The sequence below is a fragment of the Diorhabda sublineata genome, chromosome 2 (assembly GCF_026230105.1).
Source record: "Diorhabda sublineata isolate icDioSubl1.1 chromosome 2, icDioSubl1.1, whole genome shotgun sequence".
Classification (NCBI taxonomy): Eukaryota; Metazoa; Arthropoda; class Insecta; order Coleoptera; family Chrysomelidae; genus Diorhabda; species Diorhabda sublineata.
In genome coordinates, this window is record NC_079475.1 from 37,072,977 (window position 1) to 37,099,594 (window position 26,618).

The window sequence follows — 26,618 nt, forward strand, 5'->3', positions numbered from 1 at the left end:
AACTAGTCACAAAAAATAGCGCTCTTAACCCAAGCTTTCTTATTAGCACGCCAAAACACTGGCAGGTTGTCCTTGTTTTGATTTTTTAAAGCCCGAGGATTAAAGGATCTGTAAAGCATCAGTGGCTTAATGACACAATCTCCAGATGCATTCGAACATAGCAGCAGTGTAACTATATCCTTTACTGCCTTAAATCCAGGAGCAGACTTTTCGCTTTTAGAAATGAATGTTTAGTTTGACATTCTCTTCCAAAACAGTGCAGTTTCGTCTGCATTAAATACTTGCTCGGGTTTGTATCCTCCATCAGCTACTAGGTTTGCAAATTCTTCTGGATATCTTTTACCATAGAACGGAACAGCAACATTTAAAATATGTATATGTACTTCGTCATTGAATAATAAGGTTGCTTTCATTCTGAAGAACACCGATTGCGGCGAAGGCGGCTTATGTCAAAGTCGTCTGCAACATCATTTAACAACATACTTTAGGCAAAATTTTTATAGGATCTATTTTACTTTTTTTATTAGTCCATTTGACGGCATTTACAAAGGATATTGGGTCGGATATCTATTGGAATCCTTTTATTATTATGTACGTACTTATAAGATCCGCGAATAAAGAAATTTTTAGCCGCGAATATAGGAGGAATTGAGTTACATTTTTTTACTCCGCGAATAGTAAAAAATGGGAATGAAGGAAGCGCGAATAAGGAACTTTTACTGTACCTAATTTACTTTATTTTTAAGTAGGAATAACGCAGCATTAAATGATCTTCTACAAATAAGTTCGATTCAAGGGGAATGTTTGTAAATAGATTCTTGTATATTCCAGTTACACCTCCACCAGTTCTTCGTCCAACCATAAAGCGGTATATGTCAAGGTTACGATTTCTTCCTAATAGTAGCGTTCATAGTCACCAGGTGGAATTCGTGGACGGGAGAACATGAAAATATTCAGGAATTGCGCAATGTAGGCGTTATCCGGGTGGATCCAATTCGATGACCACGCCCGCTTTAGGCCAACAAACTCTAGTAGAATTGTGAACCTTCGTGAGGCGACCTCGTTTCGAGATACGTCGGTCGTTCCCGACAGAAATTCTCATGCACAAGCGAGAGAACACTTTACGGAGTTCAGTCGAGTGAGAGTTTACTAGGATGGATATTTGTATAGGTTACCGGTCGATCACACGGTTGTGTCTATGTGGCACATACAACGGACAAATAATATAGTGCTTTGAAAAATTAAAATGTGAGATTGTGAGAAATAGAAGTGATGTGTGCTTAGAGCAGCGGGAAGGAATGTGCGTGAGAGGGTGAGTAGAATGAACAGCGGGCCCTTGCCCCCGGTACCGGATCTTATTCCTATATCGGCGCTTCGCAAGCGACCACCCTCGAATAATAACAGTGACGTGAATTCGGACGGGGGTCCTCTAGAGTGTGCCCCTTGTGCGTCAAACCGTTCGGAGGTTATGGGAGAACAGCGCCCTCGACGGCGGTCGGCAAACCAACCTGCCGTCGAACTAATCGATAATACAGGGTCACGTGGTTTGAGCGCCGCCCCACAGGCACCGCTCTCCCGGAAAGTTAGGCCAGAGCGTCATCGTAAATCAGACAGACGACGCGATCGACGCAAAGTTAACAGGACTCGTTCGTGTAGTAAACATACCAAGCCCCGGGAAGCGAATAGTTCGACTTCGGTTCCTCATAATCCGCGCGTAAATCCGATTTTTGTGTGGGTCCGGCAAGAAGATACACGCATCGTGGACGTGAAATGCGAGGATTACGACAAAAGGAACCGGATCCTTCTTACGAAAACAGCGCAGGGCTGGCGTGCCATTCCACGCACCGAAACCCTCGTGCCAACCCTGAAGGAGGCGGTTAGCAAAGAACAACATCACCACCATCATCATCATCATCATCACCATCACAAAAATAAAAAATCACGTAAGAGTAAAGTTCGACGACGTTCTACGGGAGTTCAAGTTAGTTCAGACATCGAACAAGATTATGAAGATCAACAGCAAGACGACATACAAACGGAAAGGAAATGCGACGAGGAAAACGAAATTATCGCATCGCCACCGTGGATGTCTAGTGATAATATTAATGTGGAATCTCTTTTACCGTCCCATACAATACAAATCAAGAGGTCAACAAGCTCCCCCGAACAAAACTCTAATGTATCGGATGTGAATGTAAACAGTGCCGTAAGCGAATGCGCGCAATCTCCCAATATCAAGTGCAGTGCCGATAAAATATGTGACGTCAGTCCATTAGATAATTTACTAGCCGTTGCTGAATTAGAATTTAAACAACAACAGATTCAATCAGAAGAATGGAATAAAACACCAAACGGAGACGCGATAGTAACGTTTAATAATTTCAGTCAATCCGAAGAAGATAAGGAATTCATAAAAAATTTGGAAACGTTAAATAACCTCATCGATTCGGAAAAATCTAAATTGGAATTGTCGAAAGGTGACGAATCTACGGAAACCAAATCGGAAGAATGTGATTATAACGACGACGACGACAACAACATAGCCATGGATGATATACTTTCTAGGTTAGAACAATCTTTGAGGAGCCCCGAAAACTCCACTTCGAATCACGAAGCTAAAAATAAAATCGAAGAAATCATAAAAGAAGTTCAATCTGAAAACGAACTCAAATCGGTGGAAAATTTCGAAAATTTTTTCGAAGAACCCAATCCGAAAAACGAACAACACGAAAAAATTGATAATGAAACTGAAGAAGATAAACAGGAAGTAAACGAATTGATAAATTTAGTGGAATCTTCGACTAACGACGACGAAGAAGAAGAAGACGAAGAAGAGGAAATTCCTAAAGATTTATCAATGAAAAATAATGAATGTACGGATACCGTCGAAGAACCAACCGATTTAACTGTTCCTAAACAACTCGTAAGTCCTAGACCTCCCTCACAAAATTCAGAAGCTATTCAATCTCCACAACCTAGTGGAATACCAGCAGTTCCACAATCACCCGATATCGTTTCAACAACAGTTAACGTAAGTAACAAACCTAAATTTTTAGAATCGCTGTTGATTAATAATAATACGAAAAATATAGAAGTAACGATAACTCCTCAAAGGGAACCGTTAGATTTGGGCAAATGTCGAAAATCTGCCAGTCCTACAGTTACATGCTCCGAGGAAATCAATAATTCCAAAACGGAAACGGAACCGCCGACAAAAAAAATCAAATCTAACGATATCACATTAAAAACCTTATTAGACGCAGATATCAAAAAAACTAATCTAGAAAACACACAAAACGAAAAAAATTTTACCATAGAAACTCCCAAGCTTTTAGAATTATTACAAAACGACGCGGATATAGATCCTTTAATACAATTAAAACAATTACTATCAGATCCTATGATAGATATACCAGATCCGTTGTTAGTACCAAAAGAGAAATTTAGTCAAATTTTAATTCATCCGGGTACCGAAATTCCGCGACTACTTAAAGAACGACCAGAACTTCGTTTACCGCAAGCTTTAGCTTTTCCACATATAATGCAAGATCCTAACATGCTGGTAATTAATATACATCATTTAGAATCTATTTTAGGCAACAAAAATACAATACAAGTAGAAAATAATCATAAATTTAGTGGGGAGATTAGAAAACAAGATAAAACCGAAAAATCATCTACTGATACCAATCAACATGATTCGAAAAAGAAACAATCTAACGAGAACGTTCAAAAAACATTCAACGAATTAGCCAATGACATAAATTCAGCTACTCAAGCTGCTTTTAGCCAAATGTCTTGGTTTCCATATATGAACCATTTAGAAGCAATGGCTCTATCAAACAATCAAGATTTTATGAAAATGTTGAACTCTGTACATTTACCTTTTTACATGAATCAAATGCCAGAATTATTATCAGGTATAAGACCACCTTTATCCCCGATGGGATTCCCAATGCCTCCACATATAAATTACGGAAATCCTATGGAATTTAATATGTGGCAAGAAGCCATGTTACAAGCGCAATTACTAAGAAATAAAACTGCGGAGAACGCCAATGAACAAAACGCTTTCAAAAACTATTTAGAAAAATCAAATTCGCAAATTAACAGAAGCTCGAGGTTACAGTCGTCGAATAAACATCAGAGTTATCCGAATCAGTATTACAAAAATGACCAAAACGCATTCCAAAATCCTTACGGGAATTTTAATTCCTATCAAACGAAATCTTCACATCCGAAACACGTCCAGAAACACGCGTCTAAAAATTTTCCACCGCATCAAAATTTCGCAAATTTTTATTCCCAAATATCGGAAAAGAATCAATACGCCCAAAATTTGAATTCGCAAGATCATCTCCACCAAAACTTTCAACATTTTATGCGAAAAGAGACGAACGTAGTACAAAAACAAAAAGCACCTTGTAAAACGTTCACAAAGTCGTCTACACATCAAGAGCATCACAAAGAAAGAGGACATCCAAGTGGAAGTGATCAGGGTAAACTACCAGCGAGTCAACCTATTGATCTATCTGGTTCAACGACGTCTGGCGGTAAGCTCAAGGTTAAACAACATCTCATCGATACTGTGAATACTCCGAAGTTGCTGAAACAACACGACGACGTCCCCGAAGTTGGAAGTACCACGGCGAGTATAGAAGAAATGCAAGACGCTCACAAACACTTATGGCATCCCTTATTTGGAAAGTAAGTATATCAAACTTTGTTAATAGTAGTCTATTTTTAAGAATGAGAGAGTATTAAAATAATAATCCATTAACTTATCACTTATTTTAGTTAACAGTCACAATATTTTTTGAAATTATACCTCGAGTATTTTCATATCAAACAACATTGTTTAAATAAATTGAATATATAGGGTGTACATTTATATTTTTATCTAATTCACATGTTCATAACTTGTGAAGGTAAAGAAGTCTATTTTTTTCTAAAATGTTTTATTTTTCTACAAGGTATGTTAAGATACTAGTTACATTTTAATATAAAAACTCACCAGTATAAGTTGAGCTACTTCTTGAAAAGTCAGAATTGGAATTTGAAGATGAACTGTCGCAACCAATATTTAAAATAAGGGACTCGATCTTATATTATTCAAATTTCCTCTTCTTCTTCAATCATACTGCCTTTTCCCAGTTTTCGTGCTTCACATTTACAATCACAAAAATAACTGTTTAACATCACTTATTTTTTATTAAAATTTCTTTCTTTCTCCGTGCCCACACCTGGTTTAGTTCGCAATTATATGGCGAAGATCTAGCCACCGACATTCCAATATTTCCTGCAGATTCAACAATTTCTCTTAATGAAGAGAATACAAAGGATACAGTCTTTTCTCACAGAACCAGGATGGAACTTAATATTCTTTGCATGTAGCCCAATTCTGTGAATCCTTTTTATAACCACTTGGTTGTGTTAACTATCTATTATCTATTACTGTTATACAGTTCTGAGGAAGATCTATCATTTGTTCGAATTATTTTTAAAAGACATCAGCATTCAGCTCCTCATGGTAGTCAATAAACCACTTCTAAGAAAACCGTTTGAGCTGCCGATTTGGACTATTATCAGTTTGTGTCCTTTTCCGGATAATGGATATGAACTACCCGACTAGAGATTTTTTTGTGAGGACTCGATAAGAGCCGTAGAAGGTAATTCCACGGTCTGATAAAGTAAAGGTCAGGATAATTCGACACGTTCCTGATGAGGATGTAAAGCAGATCAGTGATGGAGTCCTGATTAGTTAACCTTATATGGTCCTGATCAGGATTGCATCAAAATATTCTTATCAGGATTACCTTGGACCTTGGATTGCTCTAATCACGATTCCTGATTAGATTTTCCTTCTGGTTTGTGTGGGAAAAAGAGGTGCATATAAGCAAAATTTATGAGAATACTGCACTAATCAATAAAAACAATGAAACATTTTTAGAAACCCAAATTTTAAATTACAAATATTTCTCAAAATCATAAAACAGTAGTTTCATTAATTCTTGATCACATAATATACAAAATTTCAGTGTTGTGGGCAAATTTTCTTTACTTGTATCAACCATCATTTTAAGAACTTGAACAACTGCACATTTTCTCTCTGTGAAGGCCTGATAGGAAAATTATTAACAGCGACAATATTGAGAAGGAACGTTCGTCAGATCCGAACGCTTCCCATATAAAAACTGATGAAATAATAGAAGCGATATAATACGATGTTAACTCTATTTAAAAATTTCTATTCAGGCAAAGACTTAGATCTGGTTTAGATTGATATCAACTTTTCTTTATATTATTGACGAATTGCCACTCTTGGAGTTTACACATTAATTTGATATACAAATCAACAGCCAAATGAATAAGCTATTTCTAAAAGTAAAATGAGAGTACTGTTACACTGAAATTCATATGAGGTTCCAATTATATAGTTTAAAACGAGTAATTTGATGATAGATTCGGAACAAATTGACTTTCCAAATTTCTTAAAAAAATATATTTCTTCATACCACGGTCGAAAGTACGTACTTCGTCCCTAGTACCAGGGACAAAAGTTAAACATTCCCGAGGCGCAAGTAAATGTTTAGTTTTCGTTCCTGCAAAAAAAAACGTACCTTCGACCGAGGTATGAAGAAAAATCGTATACACTACACTGGCCGAAAGCTAAAATCTCAGTATTGCGCGTCATGAAAATTCAACTTTCGTCCCTTTTAATGTAATATGTATACTATTTTTCTGAGTAAGGTAAACCTTCCTTGTATGGACATGGTCATGATAACCTTTATTTTAGTAAAGGAAACCTGATGAAAAATTGATTTATTTCAAATAGAGTTATCCTGATGTGCTCCTAGTGTGGACCTCGTCGTGTTTGCCCGAATAAGGTTAACTTTGTTTTAACATGATAGGATCATTATGATGTTTCAAGGATATGAAGAAAAAAATCTGATCGACAGTAGACAAATTATTTAAAAAAGCTTGTCTTCGATTTGTAACTGTTTCATCTTGCCAACATTTATTTGATGTATCTCCCTCGTCGATTCAAGTCGCATCTTTGGTTTCTAATTTTTTCAAAGTTCTTAGTTGAGTTTTTCTCCATACTACAATCTTTATAATAATACTCGTATATGAATTCTGAAATATTTTTTTCTGCGAAAGTTTCGATCCCTGTCATCTCGAACCGTGACTAGAACTTTGTCTACTGTCTACTGTCTTTCGAAGTCTTTCTTTCAAATGATTTTCTATTTTAAATTTTGGTTTCCCTGGAACTTCAAGTGCTGTTTGAAACTTGCTCTTCTTCTTTAATAATGTAATTCGTAGATTTCTCAACACCAAACGTACGACTAATAATTTCACTGTGTCAATCACACTTTTACCTAAATGTTTGTTTGAAAATGATTTAAAACATTTAATTATTAATGTTTTTTTATCAACTGTTTAAGGAACTATTTTTCGGTATTTACGCGATCCTTCCAAATTTGTCATAATCACCGTTAGTCCAGTGAGTATAGTCCAATTAGAACCCCAAAATCCACGAAAATTAGTTATGTCGCCGATTTTCTGGATTTAGGTAGTTCTGATGGTGCTCTATGTACACAGTAAAAGTTAACATCAAAATTTTGACCGCTAAGCGATATATTTTTGTTTAAATTTTCAAAATTTCGAATTTTGCAAATAACTCGGAATCTATGTCGAATTTTGAAAAAAGTGAAGGGATCAAAAATGTAGTTCAAAAAATTTCCTACAAAAAAGGTTCGTTGTGATTTTTCCCTAAGAGCTGTCATTTCTTTTGTAAAATGCGCTCAAACTTCGGTGTCATCTTATTAAAAAGTTTTCGCGCCACGTAGAGTCTGTGGGAAATTACGTCCCCGTCTGAAGAAGAAACTGCTGTATCTCCTCGAAAACTCAACATTTCGGTACGAGAAAAAGTGCATTTTACTCGTTAACTTTCACTGTATCGATAAAGCACCTTGAGAACTACCTAAATCTAGAAAATCGGCGACATAACTAATTTTCCTGGGTCGGGAGCTGTGATCACTGGACTACATAGAATTCACATAACACCTTGCAAATAATAACTAACTTATACTGTTAAAAATGCACAACTTGGACTTCCTTAATAAATGGAAAAACCTAAAATCGTATTTTTGGTGAGTTTTATTATGAAGAAATTCTTTGAATAAAAGAAAACTTAACTTTTAGTGGCAAACAGTTATAGATTACCCAAAACTTTTATTAGCTCAGGTATATTTATGAAAATTTTAGAAAATATTTAGATTTTTTTAATAATATTTAGAGTTTTAATACTCTCTCGTCGTAAAAATTTTCTATAGCAATGTACATTGCTTTATGACGGTTTTTTTAATATACTGCATGATCTACAACGTAGAACGCAAATATAGGGTGTTTCAAAAAAAGGTGACTCGAGTGTCTTGAATTCGGAGCGCTACGAAAATTTTTTACTGAGCGAAACCAATTATTTTTCAGTTTTCTATCTCAGAGACGGGGTTATCTTTGTTCCAAACACCCTGTATGAACATAATCTACTTTCATTTTGTTTGTATAGCAGAAGTTGTTAATACTTTTCAATTCAATTCAATTTATACGCAATTTTATTAAAAGTAAAAGCTAAAGTTCCGAAAACGGGTTAAAATTTTTACCATAATCTCTATTACGTACTAGATGATTGTACCTAAAAGAATTTTTGACGTCTCGCAAGGAAAGATGATGAAAAAAGTTCCTAACATAACTTCGTATTTCAGCTACTGATATTTTGTGACTATATTTTAATTTGTTATGATACAAAAAAACTCCGCAAATTCCTTCAACCAGCACCGTCATATTCTTTCTATGCTTTTTGCAATACGAATATCTTTCTCTAGGTAAAAATATGATACACGGAGCTTTTTTTGTGTCATAAAAAATCAAAATATCAGTAGCTGAAAATATGTGGTAAGGTTAGAAAAAAAATTTTTAAACCTCTTTCTTTGCGAGACGGCGAAAAATAGTTAATGGTGGGTCCACACGATACAGACTTCCATAAAATTCTATAGAATTTTGTTGGTGCAAACTAGACAGTACAGACAAATGTCGGTGCGATCGAAAAGTCGGAGTATGCATGTAAGTCTGCGTATATATCGTAGCTAAGAAATTTAAATTGAATTTTCGAACAAAAAGTAATGAAAAGTCTGAACACAAATTCCATCCAAATGTTTGGTTAAAACTTTTCACTCCGACTTCATAGTCTGTACAGATATCTATATCGTGTGAACTCACCATAATAGTTGTCGATGATCGTAATTGACAAATGACATCAGTATAAAGTTAAGTACAAAATAACTAATTTTTTCATGAGGACATCAGTAGGGGTAGAACAAAGAGAGAAGTGAAAAGGGTGGTGATAAGATAGATTTCATATATATTTCATGGGTTTAAAATCATAAAAAAGATATTTAAATATTTTTTACTCCCTTCCCATGCTAGACGTCAAAAATCCTTTTAGGTACAAACATCTAGTGTGTGTTGGAGTATTTGGTAAAAAACCAATCGGTGGGTTGCCGTTTTTGGAACTCCATTAAAAGTAAAAATCAGGTCAAATAATGAAACATCTTTTCTAAATCCAGCAGAAATACGATGATCTACGCTATGATATTAAAATCAATAAAGCCAAACGGAGGGACAATGGGGCAATATTATTGAGGATAAAAAATATGAACGCCTGGTACAGTCGAGAGCATGGATCGTTATACTTTGGAAGTCATTGCCTCGATGACGATTGTAAGATTGTAATGAGAAGATTCTAATGAATGAGAATAATTTTTCGTTTTAACAAAAATTATATTTAATTAGAACATAACCTGCGGGCATTTTTTGCAAAACTATCAACCAATTTATCGTTAAAATTATTTAGGTTTCAATTTATTAAAGCTCTGTGTATTCCCAACATGGCCAGACCATTAAGGCGATCTTCTACCATGGTGTTTCTTAGCCATGTTTTTAGTCTTCTGAGGTTGCTCTACTATACAGGTCGTGCATGATAAAGCGATCAAAATTTTTAATGGTTTTTCCATTTCGGGAAAGAAGGAATTTGTTCCTTTTAGGACATCAACAACTGTTAGATTTGTTAGATTAAGACTATCGCGCCACAAGTGCTGCCAAAGTTCGATTTGATTTTTTATGCTCGGTAAATCATAAAACTGGGCAATAGATTCACAAGTTTGTATCAGATTTTCAGTTGTCATCTCTTGCATCTGCGCCGGGTGTAACTTAGATAATGCGAATGAAAGAGTATTTTCTTCAGCAAAACGTACTTCAAGGGAGGTGATAATTGAATCCAAGTATGGTATTCTAAAGAGCTTATTGCTGGATAATTACTTCCGAATTTCTCTGCAACAACAGCATCTTCCTTTATAATTTCGTCTGTCACTTTTTCCGGATGTTTACGGTGGTTTTAAATTGAAACTAAAATCCTTTTAACGAGTTCCGAGACTTTGACCACGTCTAAATATACATTCTGGACACATATTATACAAAACTAACGCGAATGTTGGTAAACGGCTGTCGAAGAAAGAAATGCAATGCACATACTTAACTACATATTTTTACAGTGTTCAATGGACTTGCGTTTTTGCAAATCTGATATAGTCCTGATGAAAATGACGGCGATTTTAAAAACGGATGTCAAAATCTTAATGTTTTTCTACATATTTCAATACTTTCTACAATATACATTAAACCTTAATTTGTCAATTGCTCGCATGGCTTTAGGACTAGGGGGGCAACTGCACCCCCCTGGCCCCCTTAGCGACGCCCATGCTTCGAAATTTTTTAATTTTTAAAGTCTGAATGTAGTTTAATGATGATTTTTTTTATAAAACGTATTTTTCAACATAATAATTTCGTTTTAACTGAGTTTTCAATGTCCAATTATAAGAATGGTACTCAAGTTATTTAAGAAAATATATCTTAAACAATATAAAATTTTTGACGTTTTCATTTTTATAGTAAACAATTTTAATAATATTTTCCATCATTATCAGTAAAATTAGTTGTGATTTTAATAAATTACTGACTAATTAGAGATTGAAAATAGTTATTTATTTATTTTCGACGAATGTGACATGTGGCAATTACATGATTCGAAAAAAGGCCTTTACTCACGAATTGTAAACAATATTTTTTCTACTAGCCAAAATTTCATCAAAATACAAAAGTTTAATGGTAATTTTCCTTATAAAATATAAGGTAGTATATTAATATATTGAACGTTTTAATCAAGATTATACTAAATTAAGAAAACAACAGACGAATTTGTGTTATCAAATTTGTTAACTATTCTCTTCGGTATGTATAAATGCCACTTAAAAATAATTATTACTACATAAATAGAAAAATAAAAAAGTGCATCATCAAGACGGTGCCACATCGCATACAACCAGAATTACAAAGGAATTACTGCGAGAACTCTTTCCACAACTAGTTATTTCAAGAAATGGTGATGTTGATTGGCCTCCACGGTCGCCTGATTTGACTGCTCCGGACTTGTTTTTGTGAGGATATCCGCAAGGTTTATGCAAACGTACCAGAAACGCAGCAGCAACTCAAACACAATATTCGTGAAGAATTTAATGAAATATCGCGTGAAATGTGTGAGAATGTAATGAAAAATGTGTTCAAAAGGGCTCGCATTTGTGAGGCTAACAGAGGTGGACATTTAACTGATATGTATTCCATACATAATTATCGAAATTAAATAAAATATTTATCAATACACTCGGTACAATAAAAAACCGAGATAATAGTAACGGTAATCAATTGTAATGTTTGTTTGATTCACGCATTAAATCTGAATCAGTTTTCTATGAATGTAGCTGTCACCTGGGGTCATATTGTCGTCTCGATCTGTTTCAATGTTAACACAAAAGCTATCAAATGCAGAAATTAGATGCAAATAAAAAAAACGAACGGTTGTTTCAAATCGATGGATATTTCTACTGTAAATTGGCTTTAACAGTAAAAAATATGTTTGTTTAGTTCAATGTTTCGTGTAATGAACTTTTTCAAGGTTGAAATATTTTGTATACCGGAAGAAAATAATTTCAGTGGAGTCTGGCTGTACAATTTAATTTTATTTATTAGTAAATACGTTTTCACTCATCAATAGTTTTTCTAATATTTATAATATAATATAAACTTTAACAAGAAATAGAAGCAGTAGCAAATGAGTATTATTGAACATACCTCAGTAAATGTGTCGTCTTTCAGAATTTGACGTCGTTTTTCCGTAACGGCACGGCACATGCTCCATCCTCTGTTTTTCTCCGTTGAACTGCATCGACGGAGACTCTGTATGTTATCAGCAGTCTCATTTCAATTGATCTACTATGATAAGTTATTGAGAGATATTAGATAGAACGGATGTAGCTGTTTTTACTAGAAATCTCGTACAAAACGTAGGTGGATATTATGACTACGATCGTAGGAAGACAAACTTTCAGTTAACTCAGGCACCAACAGCGCATGGATGCTTCAGAACAAATGCAAAAAGAATTGGAAAGACTCGAAGAAGACGCAGCGGAACACATACTTTTCAAATATGGAAGGTTGACCATTGAAGGTTGCTTTATCCATAATATACAGTCGTATGCGAATCCGGAATTAAGTAGTCTTGAGGAGTTTTTATTGGATAATAGAAATCTACACTACCACAGTCAACTAATCGCAGAATGTGATGTAAATTCTCTCCTTTTCTCTTTTAAACTCTTTGCAATAGGTGATATCACTTCTCATTTCTGGAGTCTCGTTCTAATAGTACAACAAAAGTGATTTAGAGTTTCATAAATCTTATCTGTTCAGTTGATCCTTGACGAAATAACTATGGACATCGTGTATTCACTTATGATTAACTATAAATCGTGATGTTTAGCTCTGATTTCTCTGTCATCATCTTTTTTAACAGTTTCATCTGTTATAATCCATTGATCTGAAGAAAACCGCATTGATTCCATATATTTAAAATCCGGTTTTATATGGTGTTAATTGCAGGTAGTAAATGGATTTTGCCATGCCAATATTCAGGAATTAAAAGATAGGATTACCACAGAGATAAGATGAATTGAGCAGTCAGGGATGTTGCAAAATGTATTGCAAAGTTTCAAAAATCGCATGGCTTGTTATATTGTATGTTTTCTACTTCACAAATGTGGATCTACTTCCAACATGACACAAACATTAAAGATTTGTCTTCAGTTGTTGTAAGTTTTCGTTTTCTGCGCCATGATTTGGATAAATATTTTACTGCACCAGTTTCTTTAAACTTGCTGACACTATACCTTGCTACGAGATTTGTATTAACACATAAATTATTAAAGAATATTCAAATTTTATTCAATCGTAGCCATCTAAATGTACAAAATTTATAATAGCTTTGGTGGAGATAATGTAAATGTTGTTATAACTCCGAAATTATGTCATAGAGGTATAAAGAATATTATATGAAAAATAATCAGTATTTCTAAAACACAAAATATATAGGGTGATCCAATTGAAATAACAAAGTTTATTATTTTTCCGTAACAAGGAAAGATCTGACAACAATGTAGATACCACCATAATACTGGTTGTATCACAAGACCCTTGTGCACAAAAATTGATGAAACTCACTCTATATACTGTGTCATTAGCTGGTGTGCGGATGGGAAGTGAAAATTCTAAGATTTTTCAGGATTATTCAAATGACAAGGCTCTTAGAAAGTTGAAATGTCATTTTTATCAAATATATTATAATGTCGAAAAGGACAATGTTCTTTAATGTTACAAATCAATGCTATACGAGTTGAAGTAATGATTCAGAATGAACGACTGGTAACTTAAATCTCATTACATAGCGACGTGCATTCCAACTATAAAATCATTACAGAAAATGAAACTCGGCCTTATAACTTTGTTCCCACTAGCGAAAGAGCTACTAGGAAGTGGAAACCACCTGAAGCCTAGATGAAAAATCAATTTGAGGTTAACTTCTTGCCGCTAAAGTTATGATAACAATGTTATACTGGAGTGTAGCTGGACCATCAGATCGTTATTGTGTAATTTGGACAATAATACCGGATAGGTAAATTGAGTGTATTCCTCCAGGTCCTTAAAACATCGCAGGATTTATCACTTCGTCTCAAACGAAAAATCTGGACTCCAGATGTAGCACCGAGTGAATATTTCTTGTTTGCGAGATCCAGGGGAATATTTTTCCAGATTACAAAGTTCGTTTAGACCTGATTCAATGGATAGATACTTGATTTCCGTTAGAAATAATTACTTAGGATAAATAATTGAATAAACTTCGTTTACTAAAAAGTCGTGAGCAATAAATATTTCTTTGTTCATCTTGTATCTTTTTTTTTATTTTGTAGTTTATTTCATACTTTTTTATAGCTACTGTAACCGATGATGCAAATTCAAGCAATGTTAATTAATTATCAACATGTGATTAGCATTTAAATTTATCGTATCTTTAATTAATAAATTACCATAATATGTACATACATTCTTGCATATTAATAATGTGTATAAAAACATATAGTGTTACTACATGTGAAAATGCTATCAAACTAGTACATGTGTTATTTGTAATTAGTGCAAATGTGGAATATTCAATTATAATAATAACGGGTCTTCAAAAAGCTCTTACATTCACGTCTAGTTCCATTTCCATCTAGACACATTTAATTGTTCGGAAAGAATTGCAAAATTAGTACACAGCACTGATTTCGGGTAGTAAAAGCAACAGTCAAAACTTCTTTGGTTCCCGTTTTGAAAAATGAAAGTTACTTACCATAGAAACGAGCTTTTAGAAGAAGAACGCCGCTTTTTCCACATTTTACAATTCAGAAAATTCTTTATACGCCTGTTCCGATATCGATGGTTTAATGCAGAAACTTGATCAAGCACTGACAATTAAAGAAATTACCAAAATATGCAAATTCTAAAGTTTAGTGGAAATTCAAGGAGAGAATTGTTTCTTGGACAATCGAGCAGTGAATGAGGTAAAATTTGGTAAAAAATATCCTTATGGAAATCTTTTAAAGACTCTAAATAAAGAGGATAAAAGATTTAAATGCCTTAGACTTTCCCCTGTTACGTGCCGGGGAGGGTTGAAAAAGGGGATTTAGAAAGTTGTAGGACGATATTAATTTCATAGATAAGCTTACTATGCAAGAATTAAGAGAGAGGGAAATGCTTTATTGTCAAAAAATTGTCATAATTTGTAGACAAAAGTTTGTAAAAACTGAAAAACAAACATGAACAAAACTATTTCAATATACAAAAGAAAACCACAATGAGTAACAAAATTATAGGTAATAGCAAAAGGTAATAATTAGTATTTAAGTCTGCAATATGCCCGAAATTAAATATTATTATTAGATTAGAAGTCGTTTACAGAGTAGAAGGCACTTTCCAGTAATTATGCCCTCAAATTATTGCGAAATGCGGGAAAAAAAGAGAAATCGTTCTGATATCAATTGGCAAGTGATTGTGCATTTTTTGCATTGTAAAATATTGAGCACTTAACTAATTCTGAACGTGGAATAGGTAGGTGAAGGTCGTGCTTTCTGCAACGATCTTTCTGAAATTGGTGAAGCGTGCTTACGAATTGGGCAAACGGATTCAAAGATGAATAAGGAAGGAATAGTCATAATTTTCAATCTTCTAAAGAATTCCGTGCAGCGAGCCCTGCTGTTTAGTTTGGAGTAAATATCTAATAACTTTTGTAGTTTGATGATGCGCTCAAATTAAGTCGCACAGGACATACCGCAGAAAGGAAAGGCATATCAGAGATTCGACTCAATAAGGGCATAATAGACTGTCAAGAAGGTGGTCAAGTTCAGTTCTTTGGAAACTGATCTCAGTGCAAAACAGGAGGAACTTAATTTTTTAGTTAAGGCGATAATATGTAACTCCAATTTCAAGGAATGGTCCACAACAAAGAATTTTACAGATTCAATGATGTAGTGTTATTCAATAAAAAAAGGCAGCAATTGATACAGAGAAGATCAGAATCGCACCATGATTTAAGAGTGATTAGGTTACTAGATATGGTCCTATCAAGTGCCGTGAGATGAGGGTTGCTCCAAGAGAAACAAAATAGGGCCTAGTACTGAGCCTTGGGGTACTCCACATTCTATTCGCTTGCAAAAAGACATTTATGTATCAACCCTTACAAGCTGACTTCTCTTGGTGAGGTATGACTTAAACAATGCGAGATGTGCTCCACTGAAACCATAGTACTGCAATTTGTTAATTAAAATATTACGATTAACAAAGTCGAAAGCCTTAGAAAGATCACAAAAAGTTGTTGCAGTTGTGTGATGGCTGTTTAGGTTAGAGTCGACATTATTTAGGAAGGAGAATTTACCATCATTTGTGCATTTGTTACTTAAAAACCCAAATTGATGGGTAGTAAGTATTTTATATTTAAACAGAAATGATAAAAGCTTCTTCTTCAATTGGGCGATAATTAGATGCTTGATTTTTATATCCTCCTTTATGCAGAAGTATAATTGAAGTCGTCTTAGAGCAATTGGGAAAAGTGCCATTTTGAAATGAAACGTTAATTAAAGTGGTAATGTGATTTAATATTTAATCGGGCAGACTCGAAAACATTTTCCATCAGTTCCAGATTTAGAGCTTGGAACTCATTCGTGAAGGGTTCTTGGACAATAATATAGATGCCAACCATATTCTAGAGAAGTTTGGAGCTCTCAGTGATGACCAGGGTGAAGGGATCCACCAAGATATCAGATGAATGGAAATTGAAAGGGGTAATTACTCTAAGAGTTTTTGCTTGAAACCTTTCGATAATTTCTATATTCGAGTTTGATGCCGATCCCTAGAGCTGCACTCCGTATAACCAGATTGGTTTGATAACAACTTTGAACATCAAGACCTTGTTCTCAAGAAATAGTTTGAGGTTTCTTCCGATAATCCAGTTTATGCAGCTCGAGGCCAAGTTGTTTCCTTTCAGTGAAGATGTGTTTTTTTCACGTTAGTCTTTAGACAAACTGTCCAGGTTTGATTATAAAAGTTGGGATGCTATTTGAGGGTCTTCGTGCGAAGATAAATCGGAGGAATCGTCGGCAAATGTGGCCGTTGAAGCGTTGTTAGATGTAGACAATTCCGATGTGTATAGTAAGTACAGAAGAGAACCCTGTACACTTCCCTGTGGAACTCTAGTTTTTATGAAATGGAGCTTCGAGTGTTCATGCTGGCATTAAATAGGAAATGGTCGGTCAGTTAAATAGGATTAAAGAATGAGTAAGAGGTTAAGAGGAAACAGCTTCTTAATCCTATACAACAGTCCAATGTACCAGACTTTGTCAAAAGCCTGGCTCACATCCAAGAATGCAGGAGAGCAGTACTTTTTATCTCCAAGAAAAATGAATAATAATACATTTAAAAGGATACAAATAAAGGTTTACACAGTTTTTGTAATTGGTTGGTTTAGACCATTAGCTCCCAAAGTTTTTTTTTTTCATAGGCCACTTTCCCAATTTTGCTGGATGTGGTAGACAGTGGCAACTACATTACCATCAATTTCCAAATTTCGAAAAAAAGTAAAGACTAGATCTATCTATGAAAACTTGTGTTGTGACTGAGTTTCAACGATGAATTAACAGTTTTCGAAAAAAAACTAGAATTGATTGCTTGTTAGGGTTAATTATTTGATAATAGAATCACAAATTTTCAATTAAATTTTAGTTGATTATACTGTAAATGATTATCCAAAAAGCAGAGTTAAATAATCTAAAAAATGACACCATCCATCCAACTTTACTTTTTTGAAATTTACAGTAACCTTCAGCATAAAAACCAATCAATTTTCAACAAGAAAACTTCTCATTCGGAGTGATAAAAAGAAATATAAAATGTTTTCCTGTGTTCTAAGTATTTATTCAAATATATAAATTATTACACTATTAATTATTATTGTTATAAAGTCGTAATATTCAAAATTAAACACTTATACGTAATGTAACTAGTAATTACAAAAAAATATAATTTCAATGTGAGGGATGTACTTGATAGATTAGAAACACATTATCAATATTTGGTTAGGTCCCCCCATGTATTATATTCAATCTGCTTGTTAATAAGTTTGTAACAGCACTAAAACTTTTTTCGAAAAGATATGACGAGGGGAACGCGATCAGAAACTTATACACAATTCTCCACAGTCCCCGATATTTTTCGAAGAATTTCTAGCTGCAGCCAAAATTTTTGATATCCTCTTTCAAATTTCACTTTCAGCTAAGTTCGAGTAGCTCCTTTTGTAATATCAAATTCCCTACTTCCCTTTCATCAAATGGATTTATGATCCATGGTGGTATTTCCATTTCCATCATGCAGTGCAATCAAATGTTGAACGTATGTCTGAATATATTTACCAACGCATTCTATCCGCGATAAGTTTGAAAACTGAATATTTTCCTCTGTTTGCACTGTTTGTTTTTATTAAATTTATTAAATACTACCAAATAAAAATATATGCATATTACAAATAGACAGATAGGTACTTACTTTTTCGAAACAGGCAATCACTAATATCGAATCACTTTACGTTTCTTTTCGAGTCTGAAACCAAATTCCGTCACTGGCCAACACTAATACCGATTCACTTTTCTTTATGAAATTCCAGAAGAATCAAACAAGTTCACGCAAGATTGCAAGCACATACACCAAAAGTCGACTTAATTTACACGTCTTACGAATTTACACCGAGGCTGTTAAAATATTATCTACCTATATTGGTTCAGCCACCAGTTTTTCACTATCGAAAGCAAATTAATTCTCATGGAACCCGGCTTATGATTGTGGACCCACATTTTTTTCCACGCACAACTTCGAGTCTCCCGTGGACCCCTGGCGGTCCACCTACACTACTTTGGGAATCACGGGTTTAAACGGTATGTGCTGAAAAAATTGTTCGTTTTGCCTAATTGTACAAATTCATCACGAGTTTCTGAAGGCCATCATTGTCATTTTCCCAAAGTTACTTCAATCTTTGATTATTATTATATTATATATTCTAATATTATGTTCTTCCCTAGAACATTCATACTTGATTTCAATGTACTGGTTAAGTTATAATAAATGATTCCAAGAATGGTTTGCGGTCTGGGCAATGTATAAGTTTCATTGGTGTTTTATTTTTTCCCAAATTTAATCGGTACTTCTTTTTTACAGCCAAAAAGGATACACGAGCCCTTGGAATTGGACAACAGTGACCGCTACTGGAGAATAACACAGGCCTCAACCTCCACATCAGAACTGGAGGTCGAATTCTTCATACCAATACCATCAAGGTGTCAATAACTTAGATGCCTCTTTCACAGGGTTAGACTTTGACTTATTTTCAAAGTAAGAAATACACAACTATTAGGAAATTTCTTGTTTTTTTTTGTCGTTTGGATCACTCTCCAGAAAGTTTGCTTGTAAATTAGTATTATTTTGATATTCTGGATGTTTGTTCAACAAAGTACAAAATTAATATCCTATTTAGAAGCTGAGTGCTCAAAACGCATTATCCTTATTCCAAAATTATCTTCTAGAAGAACCAAATACATCTATTGAAAGAAACCTACTTACGAAGAACAAAAAAAGTGATAATTTTTTATTTTGGAGACAATTATTTTTGTTGAAACAACGCCATTATTGAATAATTTTGGATTTGGGTAATTGAAATCTAGTAAAAGGTGTGAAATTTTATTTCAGTTGATGCTATCTACAACAGAACGAACATATTAACAGAAATATAAAGACTATTTGTTTTTAAATTCTTTTTGGAGAGACTTGGATTCGCTACTTGAGGTGCTGGTAACTGATTGAAATAACATTCTATTTTGTTTTTTCGTATTCTATCGATTTATAACTTTTTTACGTACCTACAGAAATTTCCGTCGCCTTCAGACGTGTAATCTGATATTGTCTAACAAAATAAAAATGAAATTAGTCAGGTACTGAATTACGTAGCTTCTGGTCTATTTAAAATGTTTACGATAGGAAGTATCATCCATTACATGATCTTAGCAACCTGTCGAACATTCAAGAACAATTTTCCACCTGATTATGATGGTTGTATCAAACGATACTTTTCAAAAGTGTTCTAATACTATTGTTGCTGTATTTGAAGAACCTGAAGCTTACCACAACGATCCGTTTAACGTAAAATTCCATAGATAGCACACCTGCACATTCTTTCATAACTACTTAACTCTCCTGTGAAAATCTTCCTATCATAACTTCATAAATTTCTCTTTTTTCATTGTTATAAACTCATCAGAACAAAGTTAACGTGTCATTGTCTTCAATTCATGACGAGTACTTGTGTGCTTCTGTGAAAATCTTATTCTTTCTTATTTTTTTGATCAGCCAGTTTACAGCGCTCTGGTTCCTTAGCAAATGTCTTTAAATTTTACCTTTGTTCGCGGTAGATAATTTTAATTTGAATTGAAAACTAGTTAGTAAGTAACTGGCCGAAAATTTATTTTCGATATTTTTTGGTGTAATGTAAACAACCACGTACTTTAATAAATGCAAATACGCCAGATTAAAAATCTTCACCCAGATCCGAGGATACTTGAACGTATCCAAAACACGTTAGGATAGTCATGTCAAAGATACGGCCCGCAGCCTCACGTTTTTTAGAGCTATTAAACTTCATTCGATTCCTTTACGGACGTTTTAAATACTCGTATTCTCAAATCTACGGATGTTTATAAGTAATTTCAAGAGCAGCACTTTGCCTAGACAAGCGAGAGAGAAAGACGGTATCGCCATCTATTAGCAGCAAGTGGAAATATCCTATTTTTTTTGTCGAAACGATAGAATCTTCTACGCGCTTCGATTCTAGACTAGAACCTTCCTTAACCATACAAAACGAGTGCGTCGGCGCGACGTGAGTCAGTTGAGTCGAGTAATCGAAGCAATATGGTTGGAAATTGGACTTATTGTGCATTTGCTTGTGTCGTGCGCGTGCAATATCCATAATTTTTGTGACGGGTTTCATAATTATTACGATTGTTTTTCAGTCTAAATGGGAAATTGCATATTTTTTCATAGAATGGAAAGTTAAACCACCGTGTGTGATTTGTATCATAAGTCAAAATTCGATTGTTCACTTCAAGGTTAATAATCGATGTTTACTAAAGCGAATACAGAGGGAGGCCCTGAAATCAAGTTTTATTATTATTGCATTAGAAATCGCGAAAAGATTAAAACCTTTCAGTGATGGTGATTTTATTAAAGACTGTATGTTAAAAGTTGCCGATGTTTCATTTCCATCTCAAAAGTCAATAATTCAAAATATTTCACTCTCAAAAAACACTGTTGCCTGAAGAATAAATGATTTATCACAAAATTTGGTTCTTCAACTGAAGGACAAACTTTTCACTGGCTGTTGACGAGAGCTTTGATACTGTTGATACAGCTGTTTTTAATTATAAACAGTAACTTTGAAATAACTTTAGAACGATTAAAGTACGTTCCATTGATAGGTATTACAACAGCAAATGATATTTATTCTGCAATAGAGCCTTTGATAGCAGGAAATGAACTCTACTGAAAAATACTTAGCAGTACAACTACGGATCGCGCTCCTGCAATGGCTGGCAAATATTCGGGCGTTGTAACTAAATTAAAACAGAAAACATCAGGGAATTTTGTGGGATTCATCAGGAATCATTGGCATCCAATCATTTAAAAATGGACCATGTCATTCATCAATGAGCATGTCAAAAACAAGAGTAGTCAAGTATCTGGATCCTCGAACTCAACCTACCATCTTTTATAACTTTGATATATTTTTTAACAACCGTATTTTATATACTTATATAATTTAATAAATAAAATGTTATAATAATTCAGTTCATTTTTTTTATTTTCAACCTAGCCAACCTACGAATTCAAAAATTTAATATACGGCACTTAATAAAATTGAGTTTGACAGCTCTGCGTTAGGAATTGAAAATCAGTACTTCACGAACACAGGATTTTAAATCATGTTTTATTAGCACTGCGAAGGAACAATTTCAAAGTACGTATGAATGTGCAATGTTAGGGATAACTACCGCGAACAAAGCTTTTAAAAAAATGGGACATAGTATTTCTTTTTTGCAACTAATTGCTTATTGTGGCTTGCTATGAACTTGAGACAACCTTCGAAATTTGAATGAAATTTTCACTATTTCACTAAAAAACATATTATGTAATGAACACGTAGCTGAGAAATTTCATTTTTAGTGTGTTACTCAAGTTTGGTCCTAGCTGCAAATTTAAAATTGGTCTTTGGTTATTCATCAATATTATTTTAATTATATAAATTGAAAGGTAGAACGTAAAAAAGTTAGAATGAGATAAACGAAAAATATGAAAAGATGTCTAATATGATAGTTTTTAGGTAGAAAAGAAATTGAAAAATTGTCGTTAGTTGCCACTTTATCACTTTGATCAAATATATTAGAAACACAAACAAATGAAAACAGTATTTTATTAAATTAAATCGTGGAAATGTTCATATCAATCCCTCTTTGTTTGTTGTGTTTCTAATATTTTACTGTTGATAAATGAAAAAAGGTCTTGTCACTAAAATTACTTGTAAAAACACTTCAGATTTGATAAAAATATATGAACCATTATAATCCAAATTATTATTATAAATCTCAACATAAACTATTTCGAAATAGTCACTAATGTCGGAGTATAAAGAAACATTCAGATTTTTATTAGTACAGTTGTTTTAATTGGTAATCACTTTTGAGGAAAATAATTAAAAGTAAATGTGAAACAAAACTATTGTAACAACTGAGCCTACAATTTCCTTCAATATAACTAAACTTTATTAACATTTGTGTGATTTATTTCAATAATGCTTTTGCCCACAAATTCTTGGACGATTTATTGGTACTTAACACATGCTAAAAGGCATTTTGGTACCAACTAATTTTCAACTGTTCCGATTAATTTTCAGCATCCTAAACAGCCCTCTGATTTAATGCATTGAATATTATTTTCAATTGGATCAAGAAGGTTCTTTTTTTGTAATCTGTATACATGTATCAGAACGTCCAATTTTGCGGAGATTTTAAATCTTATTAAAATTCGCCGCCATTATCAGATTGAAATCTTGAAACTTCCGCAATGTTTCTGTATTTTTTTCTAAGAGTTCAAAAAAGTATATGCGGTTCGTCTCGGGTATACCCTGACCTAGAGTCTACATTTGTGTCTATTGGTTTTAGTTGTTAGATTGAAATTAACAAGACAAAAATAGTAGTCGTCATGATGGTTTCGTGGTTTAGTACACCACACTTAAGGTATTTTGTTTTTCCATTTGTCTTCTGTCGCGAAACGTGGGGTCCGTACAGATCTCAAAAATAAGTACTAAAATAAGTAATACGAGATATTTTCACTAAGTAGTCTCTCCACTATTGTTTATCAGAGGTAGTAGAAATAACATAGGCAGTGGCGGACTAAACCCGTCAGAGGCTCGGGCCGGCAAAGCGGAATGAGGCCCCCTGCTTTAAAAAATGTAGTTTTACAAGCTTTTTATTCAGTTCACTTTTGTATGTATAAATAATTGTTTATGATTATTCTATTAAAATCTGGCAAGTGAAATTTAAATTCGACTTAAATTATTTAGCCTAAATAAACATATATAACTACAATATGGAATGGATATGGGTGAAGAAAATAAAATACGAAAAGATCGACAAAAAAAATTAGATAAAATAAATCAAAGATAGTTTTTTGTATTTTTTGTGGAGTTTTATATGTGTTTTCGTGCCTGAATTTACTGAACTCGTCAATAACTTCTGTGAAATCATTTCGTTTGAAATTTTTCTTTCTATTGAAAGCATGGATAAATTAGACAGCCGTTCTTGACCCTTGTAGATCGAGGATAATATTTAATCAGTTTAAGTTTCGAAAAATAGTCCAAGAGCCCCAACCAAAAAAGTAGGTTCTAAAAAAATTTTTGAATATGTTCAGGGGTGTCCCCTGAATGTAATTCCAAGTGGGCGTCTGGGGATCTTAACTTCAGCCACCATTTTGAAAAACACGTTCTATTAAATATCTCGCGAACCACGCATCGTACGACAAAAATTGTAGAGATCATTATTGTGGATAATAATATTTGCCATCTTTTTTAATTGAAACTTTTTTTGTATAGCGCATAGGTTTTTAATTATAGCGCTCCAAACTTTTTTCAATATGGTTTTTGCTAAATATTTAGTTAATGGTCAATGATGAATTGAAAATGGTGGTAACTGAATTGTAGAGCATAAAATTTTCTAAAAATTTCTAAAATTTCATTGGAAATCTATGTGCTATATAGATTTCCATATAAAAGTATTGAAGTATAAACGATATAAAGGGTAACGATTTACTAAAGTCCCATTTAATTATAAATTGAAGGATTTCTTGGGCTCTCCATTTGGCAGCAACGTCCATACTCGTATCGGTGGTTGTTACATGCCTGCGGTACCTTTTTATTTCTTGGAAAACTTTCTCCTTGTCAAATTCACCATAAATTTGTATCAGATTGTCAACTGCTACAGCCAGAGCGTCATCTGAAGCTTCTCACATAAACTATATTTCAATAATTTGTAAAATATTATTAATTTGTTCCATGGCCCCGTATCGTGACGACAATTCTTGTATAAATCTATGTATTCATACATTGACCGATGTATTTGTTCCTGTATTAATAATCCAGTATCATGAGCTGATTCACCAAGCATCGTTCTTTTTATCTGCCTTCTTCCTCGTTTCTGGATGTTGATATCCATGTCATTGCATTTTTTTATGCTAAAAGTTTCAGCGTTGTCTACAATCGTGGTTCATTCATTCACTAAATCCTCATTCAAGGCGTTTAGTTTGGTGATTTCTGTATCCAGAGTCATTTTTGGAGACTGCAAATATTGTTGAACTAATTTTACTTCCTCCAGTATTGAAAGCCAGAATTATAAATAGGTTAGAAAGGTATAATCACAAGCAGCCGGCAGGAGCAGGCTTACTCCTGATCCTGTATCTAGATTTGTTTTTGTTGGATCTTGAAAATGTTCCAAACTACTCACAATCGTCTCTATTTTTTCTTTTACAACTTTTACTGACTCCTAATGAGTACTCCAGCAAGTATCCGATAAACGTTTCAAATTTTTTTCAGTTTTCTCTTTCAGTAATTGCCATCTCTGTATAGACGACGAAAAGAATGAATATATATTCTATTCTCATAAAAAAAATTTTGGTTTCTTTTTATTGTACTACCACTGAAGACGTGTAGTTCATCTTACATCCTGGGAATGAGTTTGAGGGGATGAGACATTATAGCTCATTTGATCGTCTTCAAAAGCGCACTTCTTGTGGGTCCTTTCATTTATTTTAAAACTTGGTAGGTACTAAGCATATTTTTAAACTCTTGTTTAGGATTGGATCAAGATACTTTTTAAGAAACCATTTTTTGTCAAAAAACTAACAAAAGTATAGCTTCCTCAACGCCATCTAGCATTCCAGTAATGGAGAGTTCCAACCCTGTAATACCGTTCCACTGTATTACCAAAGGTCACGTCAAATCCCAACCCAATTGACTGTAGTTTCAGCTGTTTTTTTATATGCAGTATTGAACTATTTGAATTTTTGAGGTTAGGTATCATTTCTGTGGTTACTTGCTATTCATTATTTCAGATCTTACTCTTTTTTTTTTTCAATTCTTACTCTATTCTTCTTTAAAAGCAGAAGCCTCGTGCAGCAAAAGTTGCACTAAATAAAAAATCTTCGGTTCACGCAGAAATGAGAAGACAACAGCAAGCAGAATGACAAAGTGTTTTGAGAGCAGCTGAAACTCATCTTCAGGTACGAGTTTGTTCAGAAAGACAAGCTACGCTGTAGGCAGCTAGAGGAGCAATAGAAACGCCAGAACAATCGCAGGCAAGAAGAATTGATAATGCAGAAAAGCGGACTACACGCCGTCGTAATTTCATGCGTAAGGATTGGTCGGTATTTAATGATACTAGGTTTCAATATGATTCTTCAATTTAATATCATAATCATCCTTTGATTGTTATTGGATCAATGAATGAAAAATGTCAATATTGCGATGCTTTTAAATGGAAAGATGAAACTGTTGGAATGTGCCGTTCCAGTGGTAAAGTTTCACTTCCATTACTTGGTGAACCAGAAGAAAACTTTATTGTTAAGGTTCACAGATGAGCCTATTGTAATGATCTCTGTTACTTATTTAATAGCTTCAATTCTGGCGAAGCCGCGGGAATTGAAGCTTGGGAATTAAACATGTCATAGACAATTCCAAGATATAAAAATTGAAAGCATGGGATTGAGCACGGACGTAAACCTAGTATAAAAAAATGGATTTAGATATAATTAGATTCTAATATTGACTAGGATATTTCCATTTTTTTGGTTATTCGAGATAAAAACGGCTGTTCAAAAGGTAAGAATTTCGATTAAATTTTTTTAAAAACTAGAACGTTTTAATGTTAACTGTTGCCTGCCAAAAACGAAAGTTAAAATATTTTTTCACATCTTACAATACTCAAAATTGAATAAAA

At 33.8% G+C, this 26,618-nt stretch overlaps 1 protein-coding gene across 2 annotated transcripts; it reads left to right on the plus strand.

Annotated features, from left to right (window-relative positions):
- The first annotated feature begins 1,036 nt into the window (after positions 1-1,036).
- Positions 1,037-26,618, plus strand: LOC130453466 (putative leucine-rich repeat-containing protein DDB_G0290503). Of its 2 annotated transcripts, XR_008911053.1 has the most exons (3): positions 1,037-4,707; positions 19,243-19,416; positions 19,771-26,618. XR_008911053.1 is itself a non-coding variant. In XM_056793244.1 (2 exons), the coding sequence occupies exons 1-2, from the start codon at positions 1,322-1,324 to the stop codon at positions 19,298-19,300; spliced, it is 3,444 nt and encodes a 1,147-aa protein (XP_056649222.1). In that variant the 5' UTR covers positions 1,037-1,321; the 3' UTR covers positions 19,301-26,618. The 2 variants fall into 2 exon arrangements, 1 of the variants encoding a protein (XP_056649222.1); XM_056793244.1 differs by having other exon boundaries at positions 19,243-26,618.

What these genes read in the sequence shown, in the direction of transcription:
- LOC130453466 (XM_056793244.1), top strand. Translation starts at nt 1,322, where the DNA reads ATGAACAGCGGGCCCTTGCCCCCGGTACCGGATCTTATTCCTATATCG. An exon ending in TGGCATCCCTTATTTGGAAA is followed by an intron (nt 4,708 to 19,242) that starts GTAAGTATATCA and finishes TCTTTTTTACAG; the next exon opens with CCAAAAAGGATACACGAGCC.